General features: G+C 40.8%; 1 protein-coding gene across 3 annotated transcripts in view; it reads right to left on the bottom strand.

Moving 5' to 3' along the window:
- si:ch211-149e23.4 overlaps positions 1–26,494 on the bottom strand; it is a 105,722-nt gene extending 79,228 nt beyond the window's left edge. For 2 of the 3 annotated variants that reach the window (XM_021587951.2, XM_021587950.2), the window contains exon 1: positions 26,324–26,494. In XM_021587951.2, coding sequence (XP_021443626.2) covers positions 26,324–26,417 — 94 coding nt within the window. In that variant the 5' untranslated portion in view covers positions 26,418–26,494. The remainder of the gene's footprint in view (positions 1–26,323) is intronic. The other variant, XM_021587952.2, reaches the window with a different exon arrangement.
- Between the last annotated feature and the right edge of the window lie 812 nt (positions 26,495–27,306).

Consider the following 27,306-nt stretch of genomic DNA (forward strand, 5'->3'; position numbering starts at 1 on the left):
GCAGACAGTTGTCTAACATTTACCACAGCTTTTTCAAACATCATCCAATTCACCCTTTATCTTGTTTCCGTCATTCTATAATTTTCCTATAATTTTTCATGTCCCTCGGACATAGGCCCTACACTAGGCCTAGTGCTGGAACACCATGTGGTCAAAAACAGTCACGATTATTTATTGTTGTGAAGGTAAAAAATGTGGTACCACAAACATGGGAAAGGCAGTAAATGGGACAATACAGGACAACATTTGTTTAAAACAAACAATTTGCTTACTGTTGAAAAAATAAGGTAGAACGATGCATGTTCTAAAATGGTGACATCAATGCACTGTCTTTGGCTATGCCAAGTGATATGACATGCTATTCTATAAAATAAGTTATCCGTAATTAATATTACCTGATTGAGCTAATCGTGTAAATGTAATTAACTAGAGAGTCGGGGCACCACAAAATAATATTTATAGAGCTGTTATCTTCCGAATAAACTCTTAAAGACCTAGTAATATTTTACATAAATTGCAGTTCATCTTAATCGTCACCTTAATTCAGTCTCATCTGAAAGTTGTAAATTCTTGGTTATCTTCACGAACCCTGGCTAACAAGTTGAATCAGCAATACAAAATTGGGTTTAATTATTTATTTACTAAATACCTAACTAATCACACAGAATTACACATACACATAATTAATCATAACTTGATTACAAATGACGTCATAAAGGAAAACGTCCCTAGCGGGCGGAACAGATATGACAGCTTGTTACACAAAAGAAAAGGGCTGGGTTTGAGTGAAAGAGCGGGAAGACTCAGGAACAAAGGGCGAAGCTGTGCTATCGTAAATACAGTATTTTATGCATTCTAAATTATCGCCCATTTGGAAAAGGAAAATGCAATAAATATTTACTCTGAGCTGCGCTTCGGTAGGTTGGTGGTAGATGGAAGACCGTGTTGCCAAACCGAGTCCTTTGTCCTTTGAAGAATGTCTTTGGTGGTCAATTGGATACGTTGTAGTAACGTTGTTGTGTGATAGACGGGATACTCTGTTAGTTCCTTTCTAACCCTAGTTTGCAGCTGCTGTTGCTAACTCAACGGCTAGGAGGTATCACTTCTGTAGTGAATAAGAGTTCAAAGTTCATACCATTCACAACCAAAGCTCACGCTGATGTTGGCTTCGTTCTGTAGTTATTATCTGAACCATTCTGACATCGGACCGTCGTCCTCACATCCTTTATATAGGAAGGGAGAAACGGGGTGTGTTACATAATTTACAACCTGTCTCTTCACGTGGGCGGGCCACTGAGTCGGGCCTAATTCACTCGTGAAAACCCAATTCTCACATTTTAGAAGCTAAAATCACATTTCATCCCATCACGAATAATTTCATATTCAAACATTTAAATTGAACAACAATTCCATGTGAATCCGATAACTCTGATGTGTAGACTTTCCACTCTAGAGTTTATGTCATCTTATCATTGATGAGAATGTCTCAGATGACAACCGAACTGACATTACCACTGCATATGTTCAATTGGTCGGATTACCAGAATATAGTACATTTCCCCCCACCTTCTGATGTTCCCAGAATCTCTATGTTAACCAAGGGGTTTGCAAATGTAACATCAGTAGGGTAGAGAGAGGAAAAAGGGGGGAAGAGGTATTTATGACTGTCATAAACCTACCCCCAGGCCAACGTCATGACAACTGTCAGGACATGAGTGTGAAGCAAACTGTTCCCACTGCTCATCTACACGACTCAAGAGGTGGAAAGATGTTTACACTTAGAATCTGCCTAAATGGCTGACATGCTTTTGGGAAAACTTTTACCTGAAGTTTCCAGATTCCACCACCCTCAAGTCTCTCCATGGAATGAGAGGTAGAAAAGTGGGAGATAATCACTTATCTCTAAGGGTGATTTACTGCCATCGGCTTTCTTTCTAATCCGCGCCTGTTAAAATATTGCACACTCAGGAGACTAAATGGCTATTGAGTAGGCTTGGTCGGTATACTGTATATCCTGTATCCCTGGGTATTTGAAAATAAAAACAATGGTTTTCAATACCGTCAAAACTATTAATTTGAAGTTTTTCAATTAAATTTGAATATTTGTAGAGTCTTGAGTTAATACCGTCAGTCAACTTCTGCAATACGTTAGAGGAGATAAAGCAGATTGTGCTCTCAATTTCAGCTGTCACATTGAGCCAGTCACGTGTTTTTTTGTAAATAGCAGAACGGGAGATGAAGGGATCTGGTGAGTCCATAGCGTTTTATATCTATCGGCGTCTCTGGTGTGCGGTGCACATGAGGTGATGAAGTTACAGTTGAAGTTGGAAGTTTACATACACCTTAGCCAAATACATTTAAACTCAGTTTTTCACAATTCCTGACATTTAATCCTAGTAAAAATTCCCTGCCTTAGGTCAGTTAGGATCACCACTTTATTTTAAGAATGTGAAAAGTCAGAATAATAGTAGAGAATTATTTATTTCAGATGTTATTTCTTTCATCACATTTCCAGTGGGTCAGAAGTTTACATACACTTAATTACTATTTGGTAGTATTGCCTTTAAATAGTTTAACTTGGGTCAAACGTTTCGGGTAGCCTTCCACAAGCTTCCCACAATAATTTGGGTGAATTTTGGCCCATTCCTCCTGACAGAGCTGGTGTAACCGAGTCAGGTTTGTAGACCTTGTACGCACATGCTTTTTTCAGTTCTGCCCACACATGTTCTATGGGATTGAGCTCAGGGCTTTGTGATTGCCACTCCAATACATTAACTTTGTTGTCCTGAATCCATTTTGCCACAACTTTGGAAGAATGCTTGGGGTCATTGTCCATTTGGAAGACCCATTTGGAACCAAGCTTTAACTTCCTGACTGATGTCTTGAGATGTTGCTTCAATAACCACATACTTTTCCTCCCTCATGATGCCATCTAGTTTGTGAAGTGCACCAGTCCCTCCTGTAGGAAAGCACCCACACAACATGATGTTGCCACCCCCGTGCATCTAGGTTGGGATGGTGTTCTTCAGCTTGCAAGCATCCCCTTTTTCCTCCAAACATAACGATGGTCATTATGGCCAAACAGTTCTATTTTTGTTTCATCAGACCAAAGGACATTTCTCCAAAAATGACGATCTTTGTCCCCATGTGCAGTTGCAAACCGTAGTCTGGCTTTTTTATGTTGGTTTTGGAGCCGTGGCTTCTTCCTTGCTAAGCGGCCTTTCAGGTTATATCGATATAGGACTCGTTATACTGTGGATATAGACACTTTTGTACCTGTTTTCTCCAACATCTTCACACGGTCCTTTGCTGTTGTTCTGGGATTGATTTGCACTTTTTGCACCACAGTATGTTAATCTCTAGGAGACAGAACGTGTCTCCTTCCTGAGCGGTATGACGGCTGCGTGGTCCCATGGTGTTTATACTTGCGTACTATTGTTTGTACAGATGAACGTGGTACCTTCAGGCATTTGGAAATTGCTCCCAAGGATGACTTGTGGAGGTCTACCATTTTTTGTCTGAGGTCTTGGCTGATTTCTTTTGATTTTCCCATGATGTCAAGCAAAGAGGCACTGAGTTTGAAGGTAGGCCTTGAAATACATCCACAGGTACACCTCCAATTGACTCTAATGTCAATTAGCCTATCAGAAGCTTCTAAAGCCATGACATCATTTTCTGGAATTTTCCAAGCTGTTTAAAGGCACAGTCAACTTAGTGTATGTAAACTTCTGACCCACTGGAATTGTGATACAGTGAAATATAAGTTAAATAATCTGTCTGTAAACAATTGTTCAAATAATTACTTAACTTCTTCGATATAGGGGGGGCGCTCTTTTAATTTTTGGATAAAAAAACGTTCCCGTTTTAAACAAGATATTTTGTCACGAAAAGATGCTCGACTATGCATATAATTGACAGCTTTGGAAAGAAAATAAAAGATATTATCTGTGAGTGCCACAGAACTGATGCTACAGGCGAAACCAAGATGAAATTTCAAACAGGAAATGCCCCAGATTTTGAAACCGCTGTGTTCCAATGTCTCCTTATATGGCTGTGAATGCGCCAGGAATGAGCTTACACTTTCTGTCGTTTCCCCAAGGTGTCTGCAGCATTGTGACGTATTTGTAGGCATATCATTGGAAGATTGACCATTTTACACTACATCTACCAGGTGCTCGCTTGGTGTCCTCCGTCGCAATTATTGCGTAATCTCCAGCTGCGTGTATTTTTCTATTTGCTTCCGAGGAGAAACCCAACTGCCACAAATGATTTATCATCGAATAGATATGTGAAAAACACCTTGAGGATTGATTCTAAACAACGTTTGCCATGTTTCTGTCGATATTATGGAGTTAATTTGGAAAAAGGTTTGGCGTTGTAATGACTGAATTTTCAGGGTTTTTTCTTAGCCAAACGTGATGAACAAAACGGAGCGATTTCTCCTACACAAATAATATTTTGGGAAAAACTGAACATTTGCTATCTAACTGAGAGTCTCCTTATTGAAAACATCCGAAGTTCTTCAAAGGTAAATGATTTTATTTGAATGCTTTTCTTGTTTTTGTGAAAATGTTGCCTGCTGAATGCTAGGCTTAATGCTATGCTAGCTATCAATACTCTTACACAAATGCTTGTGTAGCTATGGTTGAAAAGCATATTTTGAAAATCTGAGATGACAGTGTTGTTAACAAAAGGCTAAGCTTGTGAGTGAATATATTTATTTCATTTGATTTGCGATTTTCATGAATAGTTAACGTTGAGTTATGGTAATGAGCTTGAGGCTATGATTACGCTCCCGGATACGGGATTGCTCGACGCAAGAAGTTAATTAAGATGATGTCCTAACCGACTTGCCAAAACTATAGTTTGTTAACAAGAAATTTGTGGAGTGGTTGAAAAACGAGTTTCAATGACTCCAACCTAAGTGTATTTAAACTTCCGACTTCAACTGTACATTCATGATTTCTTATTACAAACGGGTGTTGGTTTGTGTGCAACCTATATGAATAATGTGAGAATACTTCTGAAATGTATCGAAGATAAGTGTTTCTTTCCCTATCTCTCTCTCTCCATGTTGTTGTGTAAAAAGCCATATTGCAAAAGTCTGCTAGGGACCTTTGTTTCATGTAGTAAGTGTGTATGTTTTTTCCGTGTTATTATTTAGTCAGCTAGTAAATAAATAATTAAACGAAATTTGTGTAGTACTGAATCATGAGTACGGCTGGGGTTTTTGCAGGTTATGACTGTTCAGAATGGTTATATGATAAGAGGTCATGATTAATACATTGACTGTTTTATGGATGTGATAGGTAAAGATCTTTAGAGTTTAATTCGGGAGATGGTAACTCTTTAACTTCTTATGGCTGTAGGGGCCGTATTGAGTAGCTTGGATGAAAGGTGCCCAGAGTAAATGGCCTGATCCTCATTCCCAGTTGCTAATATATGCATATTATTAGTAGTATTGGATAGAAAACACTCTGACGTTTCTAAAACTGTTTGAATGATGTCTGTGAGTATAACAGAACTCATATGGCAGGCAAAAACCTGAGAAGAAATCTAAACAGGAAGTGAGAAATCTGAGGTTGGTCGATTTTCAACCCAGGCCCTATTGAATTCACAGTGGGATATGGATGAAGTTGCACTTCCTAGGGCTTCCACTAGATGTCAACCGTATTTAGAACTTGAATGAGGCTTCTACTGTGACCTTGAAGGCTTCTACTTGAAGGCTTCTACTCTGAACTTGAATGAGGCTTCTACTGTGTTGTGGGGCTGAATGAGAGGGAAATGAGTCAGGTCCTGGGAATTGTATTTGTTTTCTTAGCGCCGTCTCAGATTATTGCATGGTTAGCTTTTTCCATAAAGTTTTTTTTAAAATCTGACACAGCGGTTGCATTAAGGAGAGGTATATCTATATTTCCATGTCCAACACTTGAATTTTCATCGACATTTATGATGAGTATTTCTGTAAAATGATGTGGCTCTCTGCAATATCACTGGATGTTTTTGGAACTAGTGAACGTAACGCGCCGATGTAAACTCAGATTTTATGATATAAATATGAACTTTATCAAACAAAACATACATGTATTGTGTAACATGAAGTCCTATGACTGTCATCTGATGAAGATCATCAAAGGTTATTGATTCATTTTATCTCTATTTGTGCTTTTTGTGACTCCTCTCTTTGGCTGGAAAAATGGCTGAGATTTTATTTGGCTTGGTGGTGACCTACCATAATCGTTTGTGGTGCTTTCGCTGTAAAGCCTATTTGAAATCGGACACTGTGGTGGGATTAACAACAAGATTACCTTTACAACGGTTTAAGATACATATATGTTTGAGGAATTTTAATTATTAGATTTCTGTTGTTTGAATTTGGCGCCCTGCACTTTCACTGGCTGTTGTCATATCGATCCCATTAACGGGATTGCAGCCCTAAGAAGTTTAATAAACAACCTCTCCCGTGGTGCCCCAAATTCCTAATGAGTTAATTGTTACATGATTAATTTAAATTGGGTAACAATTAAACATAGTTAGTCGATTAAATAAATAACAGTCATCACATTAATGAAAGTAAAGTCACGACAGTTGTATTGCTGCTTTTATGGCGATGTCTTTATCCAAGGTCATATTTGTGCAGTGTGAAAAAGACATTCGGCCCAACACTAACTGTAATCTGCATGCTTCCTTCCTTGCATTGTAACTTGGAGAGGGTGTTTTTCAGCCAGTTAACTTCTTATGGCTTGGGGGCAGTATTTTGACGCCTGGATGAGAAGCGTGCCCAAAGTAAACCACCTGTTACTCAGGCCCAGAAGCTAGGATATGCATAATTAGTAGATTTGGATAGAAAGCACTCTAAAGTTTCCAAAACTGTTAAAATAATGTCTGTGAGTATAACAGAACTGATATGGCAGGCGAAAATCTAAGAAATATCCATCCAGGAAGTGGGATTTTTTTGATGTGGGTATTTTCAATTGAATGCCTATAGAGTATCTAATGGGTTAGGACTCAGATTGCAGTTCCTATGGCTCCACTAGATGCCAACAGTCTTTAGACATTGTTTCAGGCTTGTTTTCTGAAAAATTAAGAAGAATGAGACCTCTCTGTCAGTGGACTGTGGAATCATGCAGTGCTGGTTTGTGCGCGTGACCGTTTGCGCACCCTTCGTTGTTTTTCCTTTCTATTGAATACGCTATTGTCCGGTTGAAATATTATAGATTATTTAGACAATTGACAACCCGAGGATTAATTATAAACATTGTTTGACATGTTTCAACGAACTTTACCGGTACTATTAGGATGTATTCGTCTGCATGTTTTGACCGCCTATGAGCCAGTGGATTACTGAAAAAAACGTGCCAACACAACAGAGTTTTTGGGATATAAAGAGGGACTTTATCGAACAAAACAAACATTTATTGTGTAGCTGGGACTCTTTGTGACTGCAACCATATGAAGATCTTCAAAGGTAAGTGATTAATTTTATCGCTATTTCTGACTTTTGTAATTCCTTTACTTGGTAGTAAAATGTTTGTATGCTTTTGTAAGCGAGGCGCTGTCCTCAGATAATCGCATGGTATGCTTTCTCCGCAAAGCCTTTTTGAAATCTGACAAAGCGGCTGGATTAACAAGAAGGTAATCTTCAAGCCGATGTATAACACTTGTATTTTTTATGAATGTTTATTATGACTATTTATGTATTTTGAATTTGGCACTCTGCAATTTCACCAGATGTTGTCGAGGTGGGTCGCTAGCGGAACGCCTACGCCAGAAAGGTTCATTCATGGCAGAAATATCACACTCTGGCAGGCAAGCCTTTCAGAGGGGCAAGCTGACTCTTTTAGAACCACATTCCCAGTTGGTCCTCTCCAGGATCCTTGGATGGGTCCCAAATGTCACCCTATTCCCTTCACTACTATTGACCAGGGCCGTAGGGTGCTGGTCAGAAGTAGTGCTCTATAGGGAATAGGGTGCCATTTTAAGACACTGTCCTTTTCTCCTTGCTCCCCCAGAGCACCCCGCCTGACTGCAACCCCTCTCAGACTGTCACATTTAATTAAAGATCAGCTCTTAAACAGAAAACCTGAAATCAATAGTGTTAGCGTTAGTACATAGTGTCAGGATAGGTTGCAACCTCTCAACACAGTGGACAATAACTATACTCTCTAGGATCTGTGAAGGACAATGTCTGCCAGTGTCCTTAAGCAAACCCATACATCCCTGCAGTACTCAGCAGTCTGGGTCGTGTGTTGTGGTTGGTTGCAGGGAGAATGTGGGACATGTTGATGAAAATATGCAGTCACAGGGATATGAGTATTAGCCTAATTCAATTCCTCAAAGAAAACTCTAGCACAACACAAAATATAATATATATAGTAAAGAAACACTTAGCATCTTGGCAGCTCCAAATTAGGACTAAAGGGATGGCAGGGAGAAAGGAAGTGAAGAACTGAAGAAGGACGACTCATGGTCTAGGGGTTCACACTCCGGTGTTTATCAACCTGTTGTGTGAATAATATGGGCTAATTTGGTAGCTGCAGTGTCAGAGGGTCAGGCTATGTTATCACTCCAAAGGGTGTTGAGCTGTCCCCGTTACAGGCCTTTCGTACATTGGTGGTAGGCCTACATCTTCCAGTAAATGCACAACTAGTTTCAACACAAGGCATGAGTTGTAAGCCTAATATGCCAAGCTGACACACAGACGGACTATTTGTGGAAGTTGTGTTTTCCTTTTCAGAATCAGAAACTCAGGAGCTGACATTACTAAGGCCTGAAAACATTCTCTCTCCACCCAGACTCAGTCAGACAACCATGAAATTCTTGGGATAATACATTGTAACGACATATGCGACAACCAGAAAATTGAATTGCGTCTATTCAATCAGTCTTTGGAGACAAGTGGTTTATGATTTGTTTTTGATACATTTAACTGAATCTATTACTGACTCATTCCCAAACATCACTTACAGAGTCATGACAAGACAAAGGTGTGGTAAACTGAGCTATTTTTGGGCTGTAATTCACATATGTTGTCAAACTCATTACAATCCAGCCAATCATGTAGGCTTCCATACCACAGACTGAACACTATACCAAACAAGCATCTCCCGCCCCACTATGCGCTGTGTCAACAGTTGGGTGAAGGAGTAGAGCCGAGTCGTATGCTGTTCATTCCAGCAGTTGCTCTGGATGCATCGTAAATATTTTTCCTATATAGTGCACTACTTTTGACCAGAGCCACATGGTCCTGGTCGAAAGTAGTGCACTATAGGGTTAGTGAACTGTTTTGGATACAGTCTCTCTGACAATGCTCAAGTGTAAATCCAGCAGTGAGCCGTGCCTAGAAACACACACAGATACAGACGGATGACACTCCAGGCGACAGTATACTATCTGAGCTAACCAGGGCTGGGCACTGGACTTCCTTCCAAAACTCACAACACACAAGTTTCTCTTTTGAAGGACTAGGTACTTTCTCTGGTTCACAAACTACGTTTAAAATCACAACCTCAACTCCACTAACAATTGCACACAGACAGAAATAGACTGAAATACATCAAGCCAGAGTCTTAGGGGGATAGGTGGGGTCTCACTGTCTGGGAGACTGAGGCCTATACAAATCCCAGCAGATAGTAATTAGTTAATGTGAAAAAACAAAAACTCATCCACATCCTCAACTAAATACTGTTACTGTAGTTTCATTAATTTCTCACAGTTTCCTACATGCCACATAGACCCTGGAGCAAATGGGATTGTTTTTCTTCTGGCTTTAAAATGATTCCCAGGGATTTTTCTTGCCCTTTTCAGACTTCTTAAACTGTTTGCCTGTATTTTTAGTTAGCAGTAGCTAACAAACTCCTTCAAAAATCAGTGATCTAGCAGTCCTGACATTACTTCAGTCTAAACTGCTACATGATGATGATGGAGTCGGTCATATTTCAGACAACATCAGAACGGAAACACGTGTGTCACGCCCTGGTCTTAGTATTTTGTGTTTTCTTTATTATTTTGGTCAGGCCAGGGTGTGACATGGGTTATTTATGTGGTGTGTTTTGTCTTGGGTTTTTTTGTAGGTTATGGGATTGTGGTGTAGTATAGTAGTCTAGGAAAGTCTATGGCTGCCTGGAGTGGTTCTCAATCAGAGGCAGGTGTTTATCGTTGTCTCTGATTGGGAACCATATTTAGGCAGCCATATTCTTTGAGTGTTTCGTGGGTGATTGTTTATGTCTCTGTGTTTGTTTGCACCAGATAGGGCTGTTTTGGTTTTTCACGGTACGTTTAGTATTTTGTATGGTTTGTTATTATCTTTATTAAAGATGTATCGAAATAACCATGCTGCAATTTGGTCCTCCTCTCCTTCACCGGAAGAAAACCTTAACAACGTGGGAGATTCGTAGAGACGGAAGACGTGATGGGGACACAGAAGGGAAAGAGATCTCAAATAGAATGAAAGCATTATGTTTCAATCTTATGGGGATGCAAACACTTTGGATACTGAGCGTGGCCTTTGTATTTGAGAGAGACAATTCCTGTGATGCTGTGAATACTGATTTTGTTTAAAATATTTATGAGCCAGGGGGTTTCCTTTATTTGGATGAGGGATACCCATGTGACAATGGATACCCATGTTCATTATGCTACGTACATACTCAGATCCCACCTTCCTTCTCATCTCCATCTCCATGGGTGTGTTCCAAGTGGCAACATACAGTCCATTCCCTATACTCCCTCCAGAGGGTTCTGGTCAAAAGTAGTGCACTGTAGGGAACAGGGTGTCATTTGGGGGGGACACCATCTCTATCTTTACTACATTATGTGCCTTCCTTCTCCCAGCAACTTTATGCTAAACTGAACTCTGAGAGCTGTGTCATCTGTCTCTGTGTAACATCTGTATTAAAAAAAACAAAGGACAGATTCTAGTTTTATCCATCTCAAAGTAATACAAACATCAAGGCTACACAAGTGCCTCACCAATTACTTGAATCAATGGTACGTAGGCTAGATACAGGATGTATTGCATTTATATAGGATATGCTTATACCTCAAACGGGTTACTTTGTTATACAAGAAATTACCGAATTATTCAAAAACCGAATACAGGGTTTGGAGCTAGAAAGATTTGCTTTTGCTCTTTCCTAATTGAAGCCTTTCAGCATGGTGATTTCAGCAGAGGAATGGGTGCAGAGAGATTGGATCTGTATTTGTGACAAGCTATAGGCTACATTTTTTTTTAATTATCATTTAAATTCACAGGCCTATTAATGATGTCTGCCTTTGCAGTGCCTGGCTATAATTAGTTCCCATGCCCCAGTCTTCTTTTGGTCAGTCAGCTTGAGGAAGAGCAGGAAAACAAGTCCATCTGATTTGTGTCTATAACCAAAATACAATCTGTTTAAATGTACTAGTTCAATATCAAAAAGGATGTAATTAAACCATGTCCACGCTTGTGTAGAGCCTAAAGTAGCCTATTATATCAGGTAATAAGCTACTTTATTTCTCTTCAGGTCCTACAGTAAATCCATTATTTTGACAACTCTATCATAAGGGGCAACAGGAGCATTCCTCTTGTGTGAAGGGAGGCAGGGAGCAGTCTTTTCCCTCATTGTAGTTGACAAGCATCCTCTAACTGAGACACAGATCACAAAATATATTGTTTCCTAACAGTCAAAGAAAATAGTTCATCTGTATATTTCCTTGAGAATGACTTGATAATTTAGGCTAGAAATATAGGATATAATACCAGGCTTGATGGGCTGCATGCAGGCCATTGCTTTAGAGAAATTATTCTTAATAAGGGGATGCTTCTAGTGAAGCTATGAACTTGTTTAAACTTAGAAAGTAAATGGTTGATATAGATCATCATTTTACTTAAGCATAAGTTCCTAGCTAGCCAAGTGAACTGGACCAAAACTGCTGAGCAAGGCTGTCTATTCTTCCTTTCAATAATCACTTGTAAATCTCCATGCAATCACCAGTAACGATGATAGGATGATAAAATGTTTCACCATCCAATTTGTCGAATAACCAGACCATATTCAGCCACTTAAACTATATGATTTACAGTGCCTTCGGGAAGTATTCAGACCCCTTGACGTTTATCCCATTTTGTTACGTTACATACTTTTTCTAAAATGGATAAAATAAATAAAAAATCATCAGCAATCTACACACAATGCCCCATAATGACAAAGCGAAAACTGATCTTAAGAATTTTTTAAAATCTATTAAAAATAAAAAACAGAAATACCTTATTGACATAAGTATTCAGACCCTTTGCTATGAGACTTGAAATTGAGCTCAGGTACATCCTGTTTCCATTGATCATCCTTGCGATGTTTCTAAAATTTGATTGGAGACCACCTGTGGTAAATTCAATTGATTAGACATGATTTGGAAGGTACATGTGTCTATATAAGGTCCCACAGTTGACAGTGCATGTTAGAGCAAAAACAAAGTCATGAGGTCGAAGCAATTGTCCGTAGAGCTCCGGGACAGGATTGTGTGAAGGCGCAGATCTGGGGAAGGCTACTAAAACATGTCTGCAGTGTTGAAAGTCCCCAAGAACACAGTGGCCTCCATCATTCTTAAATGGAAGAAGGCTGGAACCACCAAGACTCTTTCTAGTGCTGGCCGTCAGGCCAAACTGAGCAATCAGGGGAGAAGGGCCTTGGTCAGGGAGGTGATGGGAGATGGGAGAACCTTCCAGAAGGACAACCATCTCTGCAGCACTCCACCAAGCAGGCCTTTATGGTAGAGTGACCAGACAGAAGCCACTCCTCAGTAAAAGGCACATGACAGCCCGCTTGGAGTTTGCCAAAAGGCACCTAAAGACTCTCAGACGATGAGAAACAAGATTCTCTGGTCTGATGAAACCAAGACTGAACTCTTTGGCCTGAATACCAAGCGTCATGCATGGAGGAAACCTGGCACCATCCCTACAGTGAAGCATGGTGGTGGCAGCATCATGCTGTGGGAATGTTTTTCAGCGGCGGGGACTGGGAGACTAGTCAGGATCAAAGCAAAGATGAGCAGAGCAAAGTACAGAGGACCTCAGACTGGGGGCAAGGTTCACCTTCCAACAGGATAATGACCCTAAGCACACAGCCAAGACAATGCAGGAGTGGCTTCGGTGAAAAGTCTCTGAATGTCCTTCAGTGGCCCAGCCAGAGCCCCGACTTGAACCTTATCGAACATCTTTGGAGAGACCTGAAAATAGATGTGCAACAACGCTTCCCATTCAACCTGACATAGCTTGAGAGGATCTGCAGAAAAGAATGGGAGAAACTCCCCAAATATAGGTGCGCCAAGCTTGTAGCTGCATACCCAATAAGACTCAAGGTTGCAATTGCTGCCAAAGGTGCTTCAACAAAGTACTGAGTACTTATGAAAATGTGATATCAGTTTTATTTGTAATAACCTGTTTTTGCTTTGTCATTATTGGGTATTGTGTGTAGATTAATGAGGAAAAAAACGATTCAATCAATTTTAGAATAAGGCTGTGTAACGGCAGATCTCCTCTTCGTCTGAAGAGGAATAAGGATCGGACTAAGATGCAGCGTGGTAAGTGTTCATGACGATTTATTAAAAACGAACTGAACACTGAAATACAAAACAATAAACGATGTGATGAAAACAAAAACCGAAACAGTACCGTGTGGCGACAAACACTCACACGGAAACAAACACCCACCCACCAACAGTGAAACCCAGGCTACCTAAGTATGATTCTCAACCAGAGACAACTAACGACACCTGCCTCTGATTGAGAACCATACTAGGCTGAACACAAAAACCAACATAGAAAAACAAACAGACTACCCACCCCAACTCACGCTCTGACCATACTAAATAAAGACAAAACAAAGGAAATAAAGGTCAGAACGTGACAGGCTGTAACCTAACAAAATGCAGAAAAAGTCAAGGGGTCTGAATACATCCTGAAGGCACTGTATATAATGTATTTTTAGTGCCTATTTATTATGACACTTAAATCTGCAATATGTAACTTTTTGGGCGACCTGACCAAATTCACAGAAAAATAGGAGTTATAGCTGTCATTGAAAGCAAGTCTAAGAAGAGGTAGATCTGTTCAATGTGCGCTATTTCTATGCTTCAAGTTAAGTTTTGTTTTTGCGTCTTTTACTTTCAGTTTTGTACACCAGCTCAAAACAGCTGAAAATATAATATGTTTGGTTATTGAGAAGACATTTCACAGCGGTTTAGATGGTACAATGATTCTGTAAACCATTGGGTATTCAACTCCTACCCTACAGGTCTGGAGCCTACTGGTTTTCTGTTGTACCTGAATTTATTGCACCCACCTGGTGTCCCAGGCCTAAATCAGTCCTTGATTAGAAGGGCAAATGAAAAATATGCATTGGAACTGGCTTCGAGGTCCAGAGTTGAGTTTAAGGGCTCTACACTATACATTGCTTGTTTTGTCACAAACTGAAATTAGATTAACTATTTGAATTTTAGCAACCAGGAAATGGCGGAGCGATTCGATACTGTGATAAATTGCCTGAATTGATGCGATAATGATAAATAGAATAATACGTTTATAACAATGTGCACCACAATTGTTTAAATATCCTTTAAACTACTACTAGTTTGATGGTTTTAGCCATCAATTGTCCCATTAACAATCACTCTTATTAGCAAACCTATTTCATTTCAAACTTCACATTTCTCTAGTATAAGCTACTCATCGTAATGAACAATATCAGCTGAATTCCTGCAATAAGTGATTGATATGGTCGGTGTCAACTTTCGGTTTATCGTCCCAGCTCCATTGCACTGCACAGTACTTTGCCAATAATTTGACAAAGACCCAGTTTGGGGTTGAAACATTGTCCAATTAAACACGTTGTGAGCATTACACCAGTATACAGATTTACTTTTTGTTCTGCGTCAATCATTCCTGGTGCTCTGGCTGTTCTCAAACAGTCTACATCACTGCCCATGTCAGCAATCAGCACAAACAATTGAGGAGGAAGGGAAACCAAACACAACAAAAACAAATGTGTGCTCCAGTGCCCCGTAAAAGCACTGGCTTGGTCAGCGTGGCATCCTACCAGAAGGCGTGTACTTGCTAGCCACTCCAGCTCTCTCCCTCATGCTCTCTTCGTCTCACCCTTTTCCTCCAGATTAGTGCAGTAATCTGTCTTGATACACTGAACCACCCACTTAGAACAGTTAGGATTGCTATGATTTGCTTATTCTGCTATTTTTTTTAAGGAGAGATGTGTAACCACCATATTAAACAATCAAAACTGTCTGGACTAAAACACGCCCAGAATGACAAGTGTCTATTTATTGTCCTAATCCTTCCCAGCCAAATGCTTACTACTCCTCCCATTCACAGATGGTACTATTGTCCTATCTTCCCTTTAGTTCTCCTTGTCTCCTTGACTTTGTTTAGGGTGATTCGTGGATAAGCCTAATTAGAAATATAACAGCATTCCTTTTTAAACTTTAAATAGAACTGGCCAGTTGTTTTGTTCCCTTGCTTTCACAATTCAAAGTAAAGTCACAATAAAAACCACAGCTAACTGACAATCATGTCGTAAGAAAGCAGAGCAATCATCTATCATCCATCTCCCCAACTGTTTGTAAAGAGTAGCCTAGTTGGGTTGTTGACATGTGGACCAATTTCATCAACACAATGACAGTCACAGAAGCCTCAGTCTGCACCCCATGTCGCCATCAAAGCCTGTCAGATTATATTCAAACTCAAAGCAGCACGAAGATCCATCCAGCTTTTTCATCACATAAGCCTCACTGTGAGCTGGGAATGAACACAGAAAAGGAGACCAGGTTTTCGCTGGTCAAAAGTAGTGCACTTTTATAGGGAATAGGGTGCCATTTGGGATGCAATGCAGTCTAGAGATGTCTGGTGAGTGGTGAGTTGAAAGTACCTACAGAGCCAAAGAGGGATGTGAATAGACAGCTAGCCTAGCTGGGATAGCCTAGCTGGGATTGCCTAGCTAGGATTGCCTAGCTTGGAGAAGTAAACTAGGAAAGTAAAAGTTGGCAGAGCCACAGTTGGGACATGGTGGTCTGAAGTCCCATTAGAGACATAGCTGCTGTATATCTTAAACAAGCGGCTGGGTCGCTCCGAAAGCCAAATCAATTACTCCATGTTAGTGGACAAGGTCTTTTGGCTGCCTCACAGTGCCTGGGTTTGGGTGTCTGACATAATTTGAGACACGTAGGCTTCTGGCTTGTGATCTGGGGCACGGGAGGGAGGATTTAACCCTTGTGCCATTCTTATGATCTACCTCGCTTTTCATCACTGGTGGTCAACGACCAGGCAGAAAGTAGTCCTATAAGTCAGGCTACTTGAAAGGTATTCAGCTGAGAAATTCCTCAGTGGTAGTGATGGGTGGCGAAAATGCTTTTTGTCAAATTCAGCAGTGGTGACAGGACTTGAAGAGCGAATGTCCATCACATGCACAGCATAGCTTGACCATCTGGCTAATTTTGCACTAATTACAACCAAATGTACACTAGAATCCAAAGTTTCACACAAGGCCAGATTTCCTTGTAATTGTGATCCAAGCTCAGAATGTCAGAGAAGGGCAATAGTAAATAGCATGTGAATAGGTATTTCCTAAGTAAGACATTCTGACAGGCCTCATTCACCGTGTAAGCCTCAAGGATGGATTGTAAAAGTAATGGGTCAGACTAACCTCACAAGTAGTCCTAGGATAAAGCACTTAGTAACCGTGCCTCCATGATCAGCCTCAGTCCAATATACTTTTCACCATGATAGTGCAGCAACAGTGAACATGACCATGTCAGTCTGCACCAGGGTTTCCGTTATGAAAATGTGGCGCCGGACATTTGACCGGCAGCATTTTTTATTTACCGGACCCATATGCTGTTACATTCCCCAGCAAGAAAAACAAAAATGTCGATCAAAAACAAGAGAGAACTAACAAAAAGTCACTGGACAACAACCAAAACGAAACAGATGGATTTTAGGAGGGGTTCTGAAAGACACTTGGCATCCACTGAAAGTTGACTAGCAGCAACAACTGGAGCCTAAAATATGCCCACAATGAGTGTCCACTAAATTTGCCCAAGAGTCAAAAAAGAAAAACCCACACCAAAAAAGATAGGAAGCAAACCAAAAGGATGGAGCAAAATGAAATTAGGGAAATTAGAAAAAGGAATGTTTTTCTAGAAATCAAATAGGGAGCGCTACTCTTAAATAGCTCCTGGGCCAGCACAGGTGAAACACCTTCCCACTAACGAGATGGCAACCAGCACAGGTGGTACATACTGACTAACGAGTTGACAAAAATATGTGCGCCCTACGTGCTAACAAGCTATACGTGCTAAGGTCCAACCTCAAAACATATATGGAAAAACCAAAACCTGTAACAATGCATTGGGTGTGTAACCTGATTAGGGCATCCACCCATGGTGTTCAGAATGACAGTAATCACATTTAGATTATGGTAATTCATCTTAACAGAACACGCAAGTCGAGGATGCAATGACGTGTGACCTTACCGCACATTTTGAAGATGTTAGAATAACTGTCCACATTTACTTTTCTTCAGCTAACAAGACGAGTAAAGAACAGCAAAATCACTAGCCTATGCATAAGCGGCGCTTCAGTTTTAAGTTTGGGGAAGTACATTTTAACCATAAAAATGCACCTTTATAATAAGCATTCCATGCATCATCACATTTGCAGACTTACTATTCGTAATGTGATGAGTAGATTGGATAGTCATAATTTAGGCTAAATTACAGGGAAGCCTACTCTGCCGACCCTGATCAATAAAAACGACATTGTCCATATAATAGGCCTACGTTAAGGGGAGACAAATAGAATGACATCGATCTAAACTGGAGGAGGAAATGATTGTCCAAAAACAAACTTTTTAAGTGGCACTGACCCAACAATGATAAAGAGTGAATATGCGCAGTGCGCACTCACCGGGGATATGGCCGATGCTCTCCTCTGGTGCCAATAAGATAGGAATAAGGTGCCATTTGGGGGAGAATGAAATTGTACTCTGTACCCTGCTACTCCGACAGCTCTGCTCCCCAGATAGCTCCCTCCACGTGGCAGTCCCTTGTTAAAACATTCCAGTGTAACTACAAAGAGAGAGAGGAACGCTGCAAACAAACAAGCTTTTTGTGTAATGTCCTTGGTGACAGGGACGAGGACACAGTAGCTCCTTGTTTGATTCACATAGCCCCAGTACCTACCTGTGAGCTATAAGATGGCGCCAAAAGGGATGGCTGCCATTGTACGGACTCCTGCTACTCTGTGTGTTTTTTTCGCGTTGTTTGTAACTTTTTTTGTACATAATGTTTCTGCCTCCATCTCCTATGACCGAAAAGAGCTTCTAGGCATCAGCGATTACTCACCTTGGACTGGACAAATATTTTTTCTTTAATGAATCGGAGGTGAAATATTTACAGCTCCTCCCGCACCAGGCTCAAATCCCCGTCATACGCATGAAGAAGAGACACCGACACAGGGTGCACAGATTTGGGTGCTTGATGAGAATGCATTGGTGAGTGGATAATCCGCCTATACCATCCATCCTACTGGCGAACAAGCAATCACTGGAGAATAAACTGGATGAGCTCCGTTCGAGACTATCCTACCAATGGGACATTCAAAACTGTAATATCTTATGTTTCACCAAGTCATGGCTGAACGAGGACATGGATAATATGCAGGTGGCTGGGGGTTTCGTGCATCGGCAAGACAGAACAGCAACCTCCGGTAAGACGAGGGGTGGTGGTCTGTGTCTATTTGTCAACAACAGCTGGTGCGCAATCTATAATATTAACCTCTTGGTGTTCCATTTTTGGAAAAAAAACGTTCCCGTTTTAAACGGGATATTTTGTCAGGAAAAGATGCTAGGATATGCATATAATTGACAGCTTTGGATAGAAAACACTCTAACGTTTCCAAAACTGTAAAGATATTGTCTGTGAGTATAACAGAACTGATGTTGCAGGCGAAAGCCTGAGAAAAATCCAATCCAGAAGTGCCCCAGGTTTTGAAAGCGCTGCGTTCCAATGACTCCCTATTCAGCTGTGAATGTACCATCAACGAGCTTACGCTTTTTACGTATTCCCCAAGGTGTCTACAGCATTGTGACGTAGTTTTACACATTTCTTTCTGAAGAATAGCCGTAGGCAGGCTCATTGCGTAAGTGGTCACATGGGGGCTCCGAGAGAGATTCTCGCATAAAATACAGAGGTAGCCATTACTCCAATCGGTCAGAGTGAAAAACGAATTGTCCCGACTGATATATTACCGAATAGATATTAGAAAACCACCTTGAGGATGGATTCTAAACAACGTTTTCCATGTTTCTGTCGATTATTATGGAGCTAATTTGGAATATTTTTCGGCGTTGTGGTGACCGCAATTTCCGGGCGATTTCTCTGCCAAACGTGAAGAACAAACGGCGCTATTTCGCCTACAAAAATAATCTTTTGGGAAAAAATGAACTTTGGCTGTCTACCTGGGAGTCTCGTGAGTGAAAACATTCAAAGTTCATCAAAGGTAAACGATTTAATTTGATTGCTTTTCTGATTTCCGTGACAAGTTTGCCTGCTGCTAGCAAGGCATAATGCTATGCTAGGCTATGATAAACTTACACAAATGCTTGTCTAGCGTTGGCTGTAAAGCATATTTTGAAAATCTGAGATGACAGGGTGATTAACAAAAGGTTTAGCTGTGTTCCAATATATTTCACTTGTGATTTTCATGAATAGGAATATTTTCTAGGAAGATTTATGTCCGTTGCGTTATGCTAATTAGTGTCAGATGATGATACCGGTCCCGTTCACGGGCTGGGCGTCACTACAGGTTAAGGAAGTCTTAAGGTTTTGCTCACCAGAGTACCTCGTGATAAGCTGTAGACCACACCATTACCAAGAGAGTTTTCATCTATATTTTTAGTAGCTGTCTATTTACCACCACAAACCGATTCAGGCACTCAAAGAGCTGTATAAGGCCAAAAGCAAACAAGAGAATACTCACCAAGAAGCGGCACTCCTAGTGGGCGGAGATTTTAATGCAGGAAAACTTAAATCCGTTGTACCTCATTTCTATCAGCATGTCACTCTTGCAACCAAAGCAAAAACATTTTTGACCACCTTCACTCCACACAAAGCTTTCCTTCACCCTCCATTTGGCAAATCTGACCATAATTCTATCCTCCTGATTCCTGCTTACAAGCAAAAACAAGAAGTACCAGTGACTCGCTCAATATGGAAGTGGTCTGATGATGCGGATGCTAAGCTACAGATCTGTTTTGCTAGCACAGACTGGAATATGTTTTGGGATTCATCCAATGGCATTGAGGAGTATACCACATAGTCACCGGCTTCATCAATAAGTGTATCGATGGCTTTGTCTCCATAGTGACCATATGTACATATCCCAACCAGAAGCCAATGATTACATGCAACATCTGCACTGAGCTAAAGATTAGAGCTGCCGCTTTCAAGGAGCAGGACACTAATCTGGATGCTTATAAGAAATCCCACTATGCCCTCCGACGAACCCTTAAACAGGCGAAGTGTCAATACGGGGCTACGATTGAATCCTACTGCACTGGCTCTGACGACTATGTGATCACGTTCTCCGTAGCCGATGTGAGTAAGACCTATAAACAGGTCAACATTCACAAGGCCGCAGGGCCAGACGGATTACCAGGGTGCGTACTCCAACTGGCAAGTCCAACTGGCAAGTGGCTTCAGACATTTTGGCCAGGTCGCAATTGTAAATGAGAACTTGTTCTCAACTTGCCTACCTGGTTAAATAAAGGTAAAATAAATAAAATAAATAAATAAAAAAAAATTCAACCTCTCCCTGACCGAGTCTGTAATACTTACATGTTTCAAGCAGACCACCATAGTCTCTGTGCCCAAGAACGCCAAGGTAACCTGCCTAAATGATTATCACCCTCTAGCACCCAAGTCTGTAGCCATGAAGTGCTTTAAAAGGCTGGTCATGGACTGAGGCTGATCATGGAGGCACTGTTACTAAGTGCTTTATCCTAGGACTACTTGTGAGCTTAGTCTGACCCATTACTTTTACAGAAACCCTAGACCCACTACAATTTGCATACCACCCCAACAGAACCACAGATGACGCAATCTCCATTGCACTCCATACTACCATTTCCCATCTGGACAAAAGGAACACCTATGTGAGAATGCTGTTTATTGACTGCAGCTCAGAAATCAACACCATAGTGCCCACAAAGATCATTGCTAAGCCAGTACATCACTGGGACCAAGCTTCCTGCCATCCAGGACCTCTATACCAGGCAATGTCAGTGGAATGCCCTAAAAATTGTCAAAGACTCCAGCCATCCTAGTCATAAACTGTTCTCTTTGCTACCACACGGCAAGTGGTACCAGAGCACCAAGTCTAGATCCAAAAGGCTCCTTAACAGCTTCTAACCCCAAGCCATTAGACTGCTAAACAGTTCATCTAATGGGTACCGAGACTATTTGCATTGACCCCCTTTTTTACAATGCTGTTATTCACTGTTTATTATCTATACATAGACACTTTACCCCTACCTACATCTACATATTACCTCAATTTACCTCGACTAACCTTTATGCCTGCAGATTGACTCGGTACCAGTACCTCCTGTATATAGCCTCGTTATTGTTATTTTATTGTATTACTTATTTAGATTTTTCTTATTTTAGTACATTTCATGAATATTTTAGAAAATATTTTCTCACTTTGTTTTTTCAATTCTGCATTGTTGGTAAAGGGCTTGTAGTTATGCAATTCACAGTAAGGTTGTTGTATTTGGCGCATGTGACAAATAACATTTTATTTGATTTGTTTTAGCTAGGACTATAGGGGAGATGAGTATGATTCAAATTGTCATTTATTCTCTTAACTGTCACTCTAGGAGCTGATTACTTGCGAAAATCAGGAAGAAGCTAGCTTACTTTTTGTTGATTGAACTTTGATGGTCTCCCAGCTGATGTGCTTATGATGTTTGAAAAGTGTAGCTTTTTATCCCAGAATAAAATTATTTTTACTTTTGGCATTTAGGCTAGCCTTTGTCATAAGTGTGAGGGTTATTAGCATGTGGAAATCAAAAAAAGCACTATCTCCTTAAATCACATACATCAACAGATCATGTCTGCAGGAGGTACCAAGGTATACGTGACAGAGTTAACTGCATGTGTGTGGGTTCATTACAACTGGCAGTTGAGTGAGTGAAAGGTAGAGTGAGTGGTGAAAAAGGAGCCGCACTAGTTTCCCATAACACATGAGCTCCTTTCCTAGAGGGACGACTCTGCTGACTGTGCACATCCTGCCTACCCTGCTCCACTCTTTAATACCTCACTGTTATACCACAATGCCCCATTTGCATCAGGTGCGTGCTGTGATCTGCTCTCCAGGTGGAAAAACTAAATTCCTGACAGCGGTAGGCAAAATAGTTTTTAAAGGTTGCCTCTATTCATTCACAGTATGGTCATTAACTGTGACGAATATCTGGAAGCCATTTATGCCACCCACTTATAGCTAAGGAAGACTCAAAGAAGAAATGGCAACACGTAGATTGCCCGTGTGCCATCATGTTGCCTAGTTACTTTGCATGAAACTACAGGTAAATAAGACCTACATGAAATAGCCTAATGGTTGAATTGTAAGTTAAAAACTTAGCCTCGTTACTGTGTAGTTACATGTAAATAGCCTAATGCACACCACAAAATGAAGATGTAGGTCAACTAGTTTAATGGAATCTTTACAACTTTATAGTGATTGAAGCATTCAGATTGATTTCGATCATTCCAGAACAACAGTGTTTCGAATCAGAACAGTATAGCCTACTTCCTAAAACTATATTAAACAGCAGCATGTTATGAAATAAATTAATCAAACATCATGTCACTGAAACGGATACCGATTCCTTTCTAAAAGGAAAATAGAGCTCTGGAAGAAGTGCTGTGTCACAGCCTAACAGGCAGCAGCATTGCTTACCGGTAGAGCCATGTTCACGAGCGGACGTCCCATGATGCCAGGGCTGGAGGTCACTCTGTTACATTCTCTAATGGACTACTACTCTAGTACTTGCCAGGGTGCTGCTGTACAGCCTGCATGGCTACGACTGTGTCCCAAATGGTGCCCATAGGGCTGGTCTAAAGTAGTGCACTATAGGGAATAGGGTGCCATTTGGGAAGTATGGCTACCTCTGTTCTGACAGTCTGTCAGGGGTGGAGGGTGGGAGCTCAGTAGCCTCAGTGGCCACAGCCAGCCTGCTCCCCACACAGCCAGCCTGCTCCCCACACAGTCAGCCTGCTCCCCACACAGCCAGCCTGCTCCCCACACAGCCAGCCTACTCCACACACAGCCAGCCTACTCCACACAGCCAGCCTGCTCCACACAGCCAGCCTGCTCTCCAAACAGCAAGCCGTCAGCCGCCACTTCCCACAATAAAGCACAACAGTCATCTGCTGATGGGCCTTACTTCAAAAGAGCCTTTTAATGTGACTGGGTGATTTCAGACCGAATTTGCTACTGCCTCACAAGTGAGATTAAGAGAGGATCAGATGGGATACAACAGCTGCTCATCATAGATGTGCATCCCAAACACACCTTCTTTTGAAGCCTTGTATAGCTAAGCTTACCAATAGCAATTATTATGTCTTGCTTTTCCAAAATATAGCATGGCCAGAGTTGATGTGTCGTGTGCAGACTTATTGAAATTGTTTCAAAATAGTTTGGGTGGCTCTGAAGACTTTGTCCAATAAGAGGAAGAAAAATAATGGTCATTTATTAGTAACATAGAGACTAATACAGAACATCAGTAATGGTGCCTTTTTGTAGGCACTAACGGAGGCTAACTCTGCCATGGCTCGTTGGCCAAAGCCTATGGGGAAATTAATGGGGTTGTTGTGGGGTTTTTGGTTAAAAAATTAAAATAAGGTATTCGGTAACACAGGCTTAGGATATCTTATACAGTACTTGTTGTTCTATGAAATAATCTTAATCAGCTAACATCACTGTGAATTTTGAAGCATTTACGTAATCAAAACAAGCACATAAATCCACATAAAGGCTTCATAATTCATAAAGGTCATGTTACCTGACTGATATTATCACATAGAACAAAAACGTATAAGATCTCCTAAGCCTGTGTTAACCTCGGACCTTATTTTAATTTATCCCAGAACCTCATTCTTTCCCCATTAATGGCCAACGAACCAGAGCTAGAAAATGCTAACTCATTTCTGTTTTTTAGGACTACAAACTGGCGAGCTCGATAGTGTGATGTCCTCCAACTTCAAAGTCACAACAAGCTAAAAGCCAAACTGATGCTGTAGTATGGTACATTAGACCTGTTCTTTTTTTCAAATCTATTTTCATCTTGAGCCTGTAATTTAGGTGGCTCCATTACTACATTATTTATTTATATTGTGAAGGAACCACACAGCCCTGAAAAAAAGAAATCACCAAACTATGGTCTTCAATTACAGACCTCACAGTTTGGTGGAACCACGCCTGTGACTGTCCCCTCCCCTCCTCAGTCGACATCAGTCTTTCTACACTGGGTGCACTGAAAATGACACATTCAGGGAATTTCGCCTACCCTCCATCTCAATCAAATCTGCCCTTCTTAAAATTCCCCACAGTCCATAGAAGAATCCCTAGCACATTATCCAACACTAGTCTACACACTATATCATGTTTTACAACAAAAATATAGCTCCTAAGCATCTACTGTCTGACCGGCAAGATTTATGAACCCCATAAATAATGTGGTCGTAAAGAGAGTGAGAAAGATGGCATACATGCAGGTGTGTGTGTGTGTGTGTGTGTGTGTGTGTGTGTGTGTGTGTGTGTGTGTGTGTGGGGAAGGGGAGTTATTTCCAATCTCGGCTATAACGGGGTCATATCAGATTTCTTCAGACTACAACAACAATAATACAGATCAGTGATTTACTGTTATTTGCTCTGGTTAATGATCTGCCCTGGTTCATCTTTTACTATAATAAAATAGTACAGTATGTGTTGTGTCCTGCTATGAGTATGGGGTATAGTATAGGTTCTGTCCCAAATTACACCCTATTCCCTATATTGTGCATTATCTTTGATCAGAGCTCTATGGGCGCTGGTCAACGAAGTGCACTATAAATGGAATAGTGTGCAATCTGGGACATATCCATAGAGTGGGGTATAGTATGCCTCCCTCCCCAGCTGCTCTGTTTGTGACAGCGAGACTGGAAGGTGCTCTGGAATGGAGCCCAACTGCAGGTCAATACTTCCAGACTCTGCGGCTGCAGTGCTTTTCCTCGTTCCTCTCTCAGTCACTGAAATGTCTTCATTTCTCCTGCCACTACACACACCCAGCCTTAAGGGGCTCCTCTTCTCTCCCCTGCTTGCCTCTCCTCTGCCTTACACGTTCTGTTCTATTCCATTTATTTACACATTTTTCAAACTTTGCAACCTTTGTTGTGGAACTACCTCATTTTCCTCAAGCATCTGCATATGCACTGACAGGTGGCATGGGACTTAAGAAATGAAAGTCTGTATTATTAGGAGATGAATGTGAGGTTAAATCGATAAAAGTCATATAGGATTTCATGATTCCAATAATTTGCTAAATCACTGTCAACCTCGATATCAATGAAACATGATACCGTGGCTAAATCTTCAGTGGGAAATATCCCTCTCTCTCTCTCTCAGACATTTTTCTTAAAACTTTGTTGCTATTCAAATCACTGCTTGGTCTGTCATTCCACTCATGAAAGAATAGAAACATCAAAACCCATTAAAGCCCACAACAAAATAAATGGTCTGACACCTAGTAAGTTTTTAGCACACTATATAAGATAGTTTCCCTTTGTTGTAGCAAGCTAAGAAACGTTAGTTACGGTCAAAGCCACATAATAGATCTCAAGCAACATTTATGTAGTTTCAATGGCACATCTCGATTCGAAAGATGCCGGGGAAAAAGTGAACTTCATTGCATTTGTTAGAAATAATGTACCTAATGGAAAGAATACTAGAACGTTAACTAGCCTTAGTTTCATACTCTATCTGAGGGAATATTAGCTATTTTACCAGAGACAATTCAGGCCAAAAACCTATTCGTCCCAACAAAACCGCTAACTCGCGAGTATGCACAGCACAGCACCGCACTCAGGTCGCTCCCATTCTATGGACCATAGAATTAGCATTCCCGTTAGCATAGCCAGCTACTTTACCACGTACAGTAGCTACAGTACAACTTCAATATCCAGAATTCTAAAATACATTCGTAAATAGATAAATTAAATTAAACTGATAACTTACAGGTAAACCCATAAATGAGAAGCAAAACTGTAGAAGCTTCAAGTCCATTGAGCGGCAGACTCTTGTGATAATCGAGTAGCAATCTTTTCGCCATGATCTCCCCGTGTACTTTCTCTCGGCCTCGCTCCGCTTCTACGTCTGTTCTACCGCAGATTGCTTGCTTGCTTCTCTAGCAACTCCTCTCTATAGCGAATGCCCGGGCAGATGAGCTGTACCACTTTTGGGACTGACAGGGGCTCTCACACACCTTTATCAGTAAACGAATTCCTTTTTTTATGCAACTTGTAAATACATGCATTAATTGTACAGTGTATAGCTAAGTAGTTAATGTGTCAAGACTTTATAGGGCCTTATTAGACTTAAACCCCCTATTATCGACTAATGAGTACATTAAATTGAAATGGTGCACTGCAAATTATGTTATATCAGTTTTCCATTCAGGAATATCCCTAATATTATTTCACAATTAGGCATATTTCTGTGGTGATACATTCCTAGGGCATTTAATTTCTATCAGTTGTGTAATGGAGTCGATCCTATGTCAGTGATCACTTTGAGAATGATTCCTTGTCTGACAGACATGAATAGAGGTCAAGACCTGAGTCAATATCCTTTAAAAAGTGTTAATTAAGTCTAAACACCGGTGTTGGGATGGTTTACAGCCCCTTTGAAGAATAAACAGCAGGTTTGGACTTAACGTTCCATCCAACCAAATAACATAGCACCTCTGCCAGGTTACCACAACATTAACACAAAAGTCTCCATTTGAATGGGGTCTGATGATCTTCAAATCAATGAGAATGATGGTTATATGACATATACCCCACTTGTCCTGAAAATTAATGTTGAGCTACCACCCACCTTTACTACCTCCATATTTCAGGAGGTGTTGCTGCAAATGTTTCTGTGGCATTTCCTTGTCTGTTTTCCTGTGTGCATTCCTGTGTTGTTAAAAGACCAATACCTAGAAAGTGGAAAATCCA

Source organism: Oncorhynchus mykiss, chromosome 27, assembly GCF_013265735.2.
Source record: "Oncorhynchus mykiss isolate Arlee chromosome 27, USDA_OmykA_1.1, whole genome shotgun sequence".
Lineage (NCBI taxonomy): Eukaryota > Metazoa > Chordata > Actinopteri > Salmoniformes > Salmonidae > Oncorhynchus > Oncorhynchus mykiss.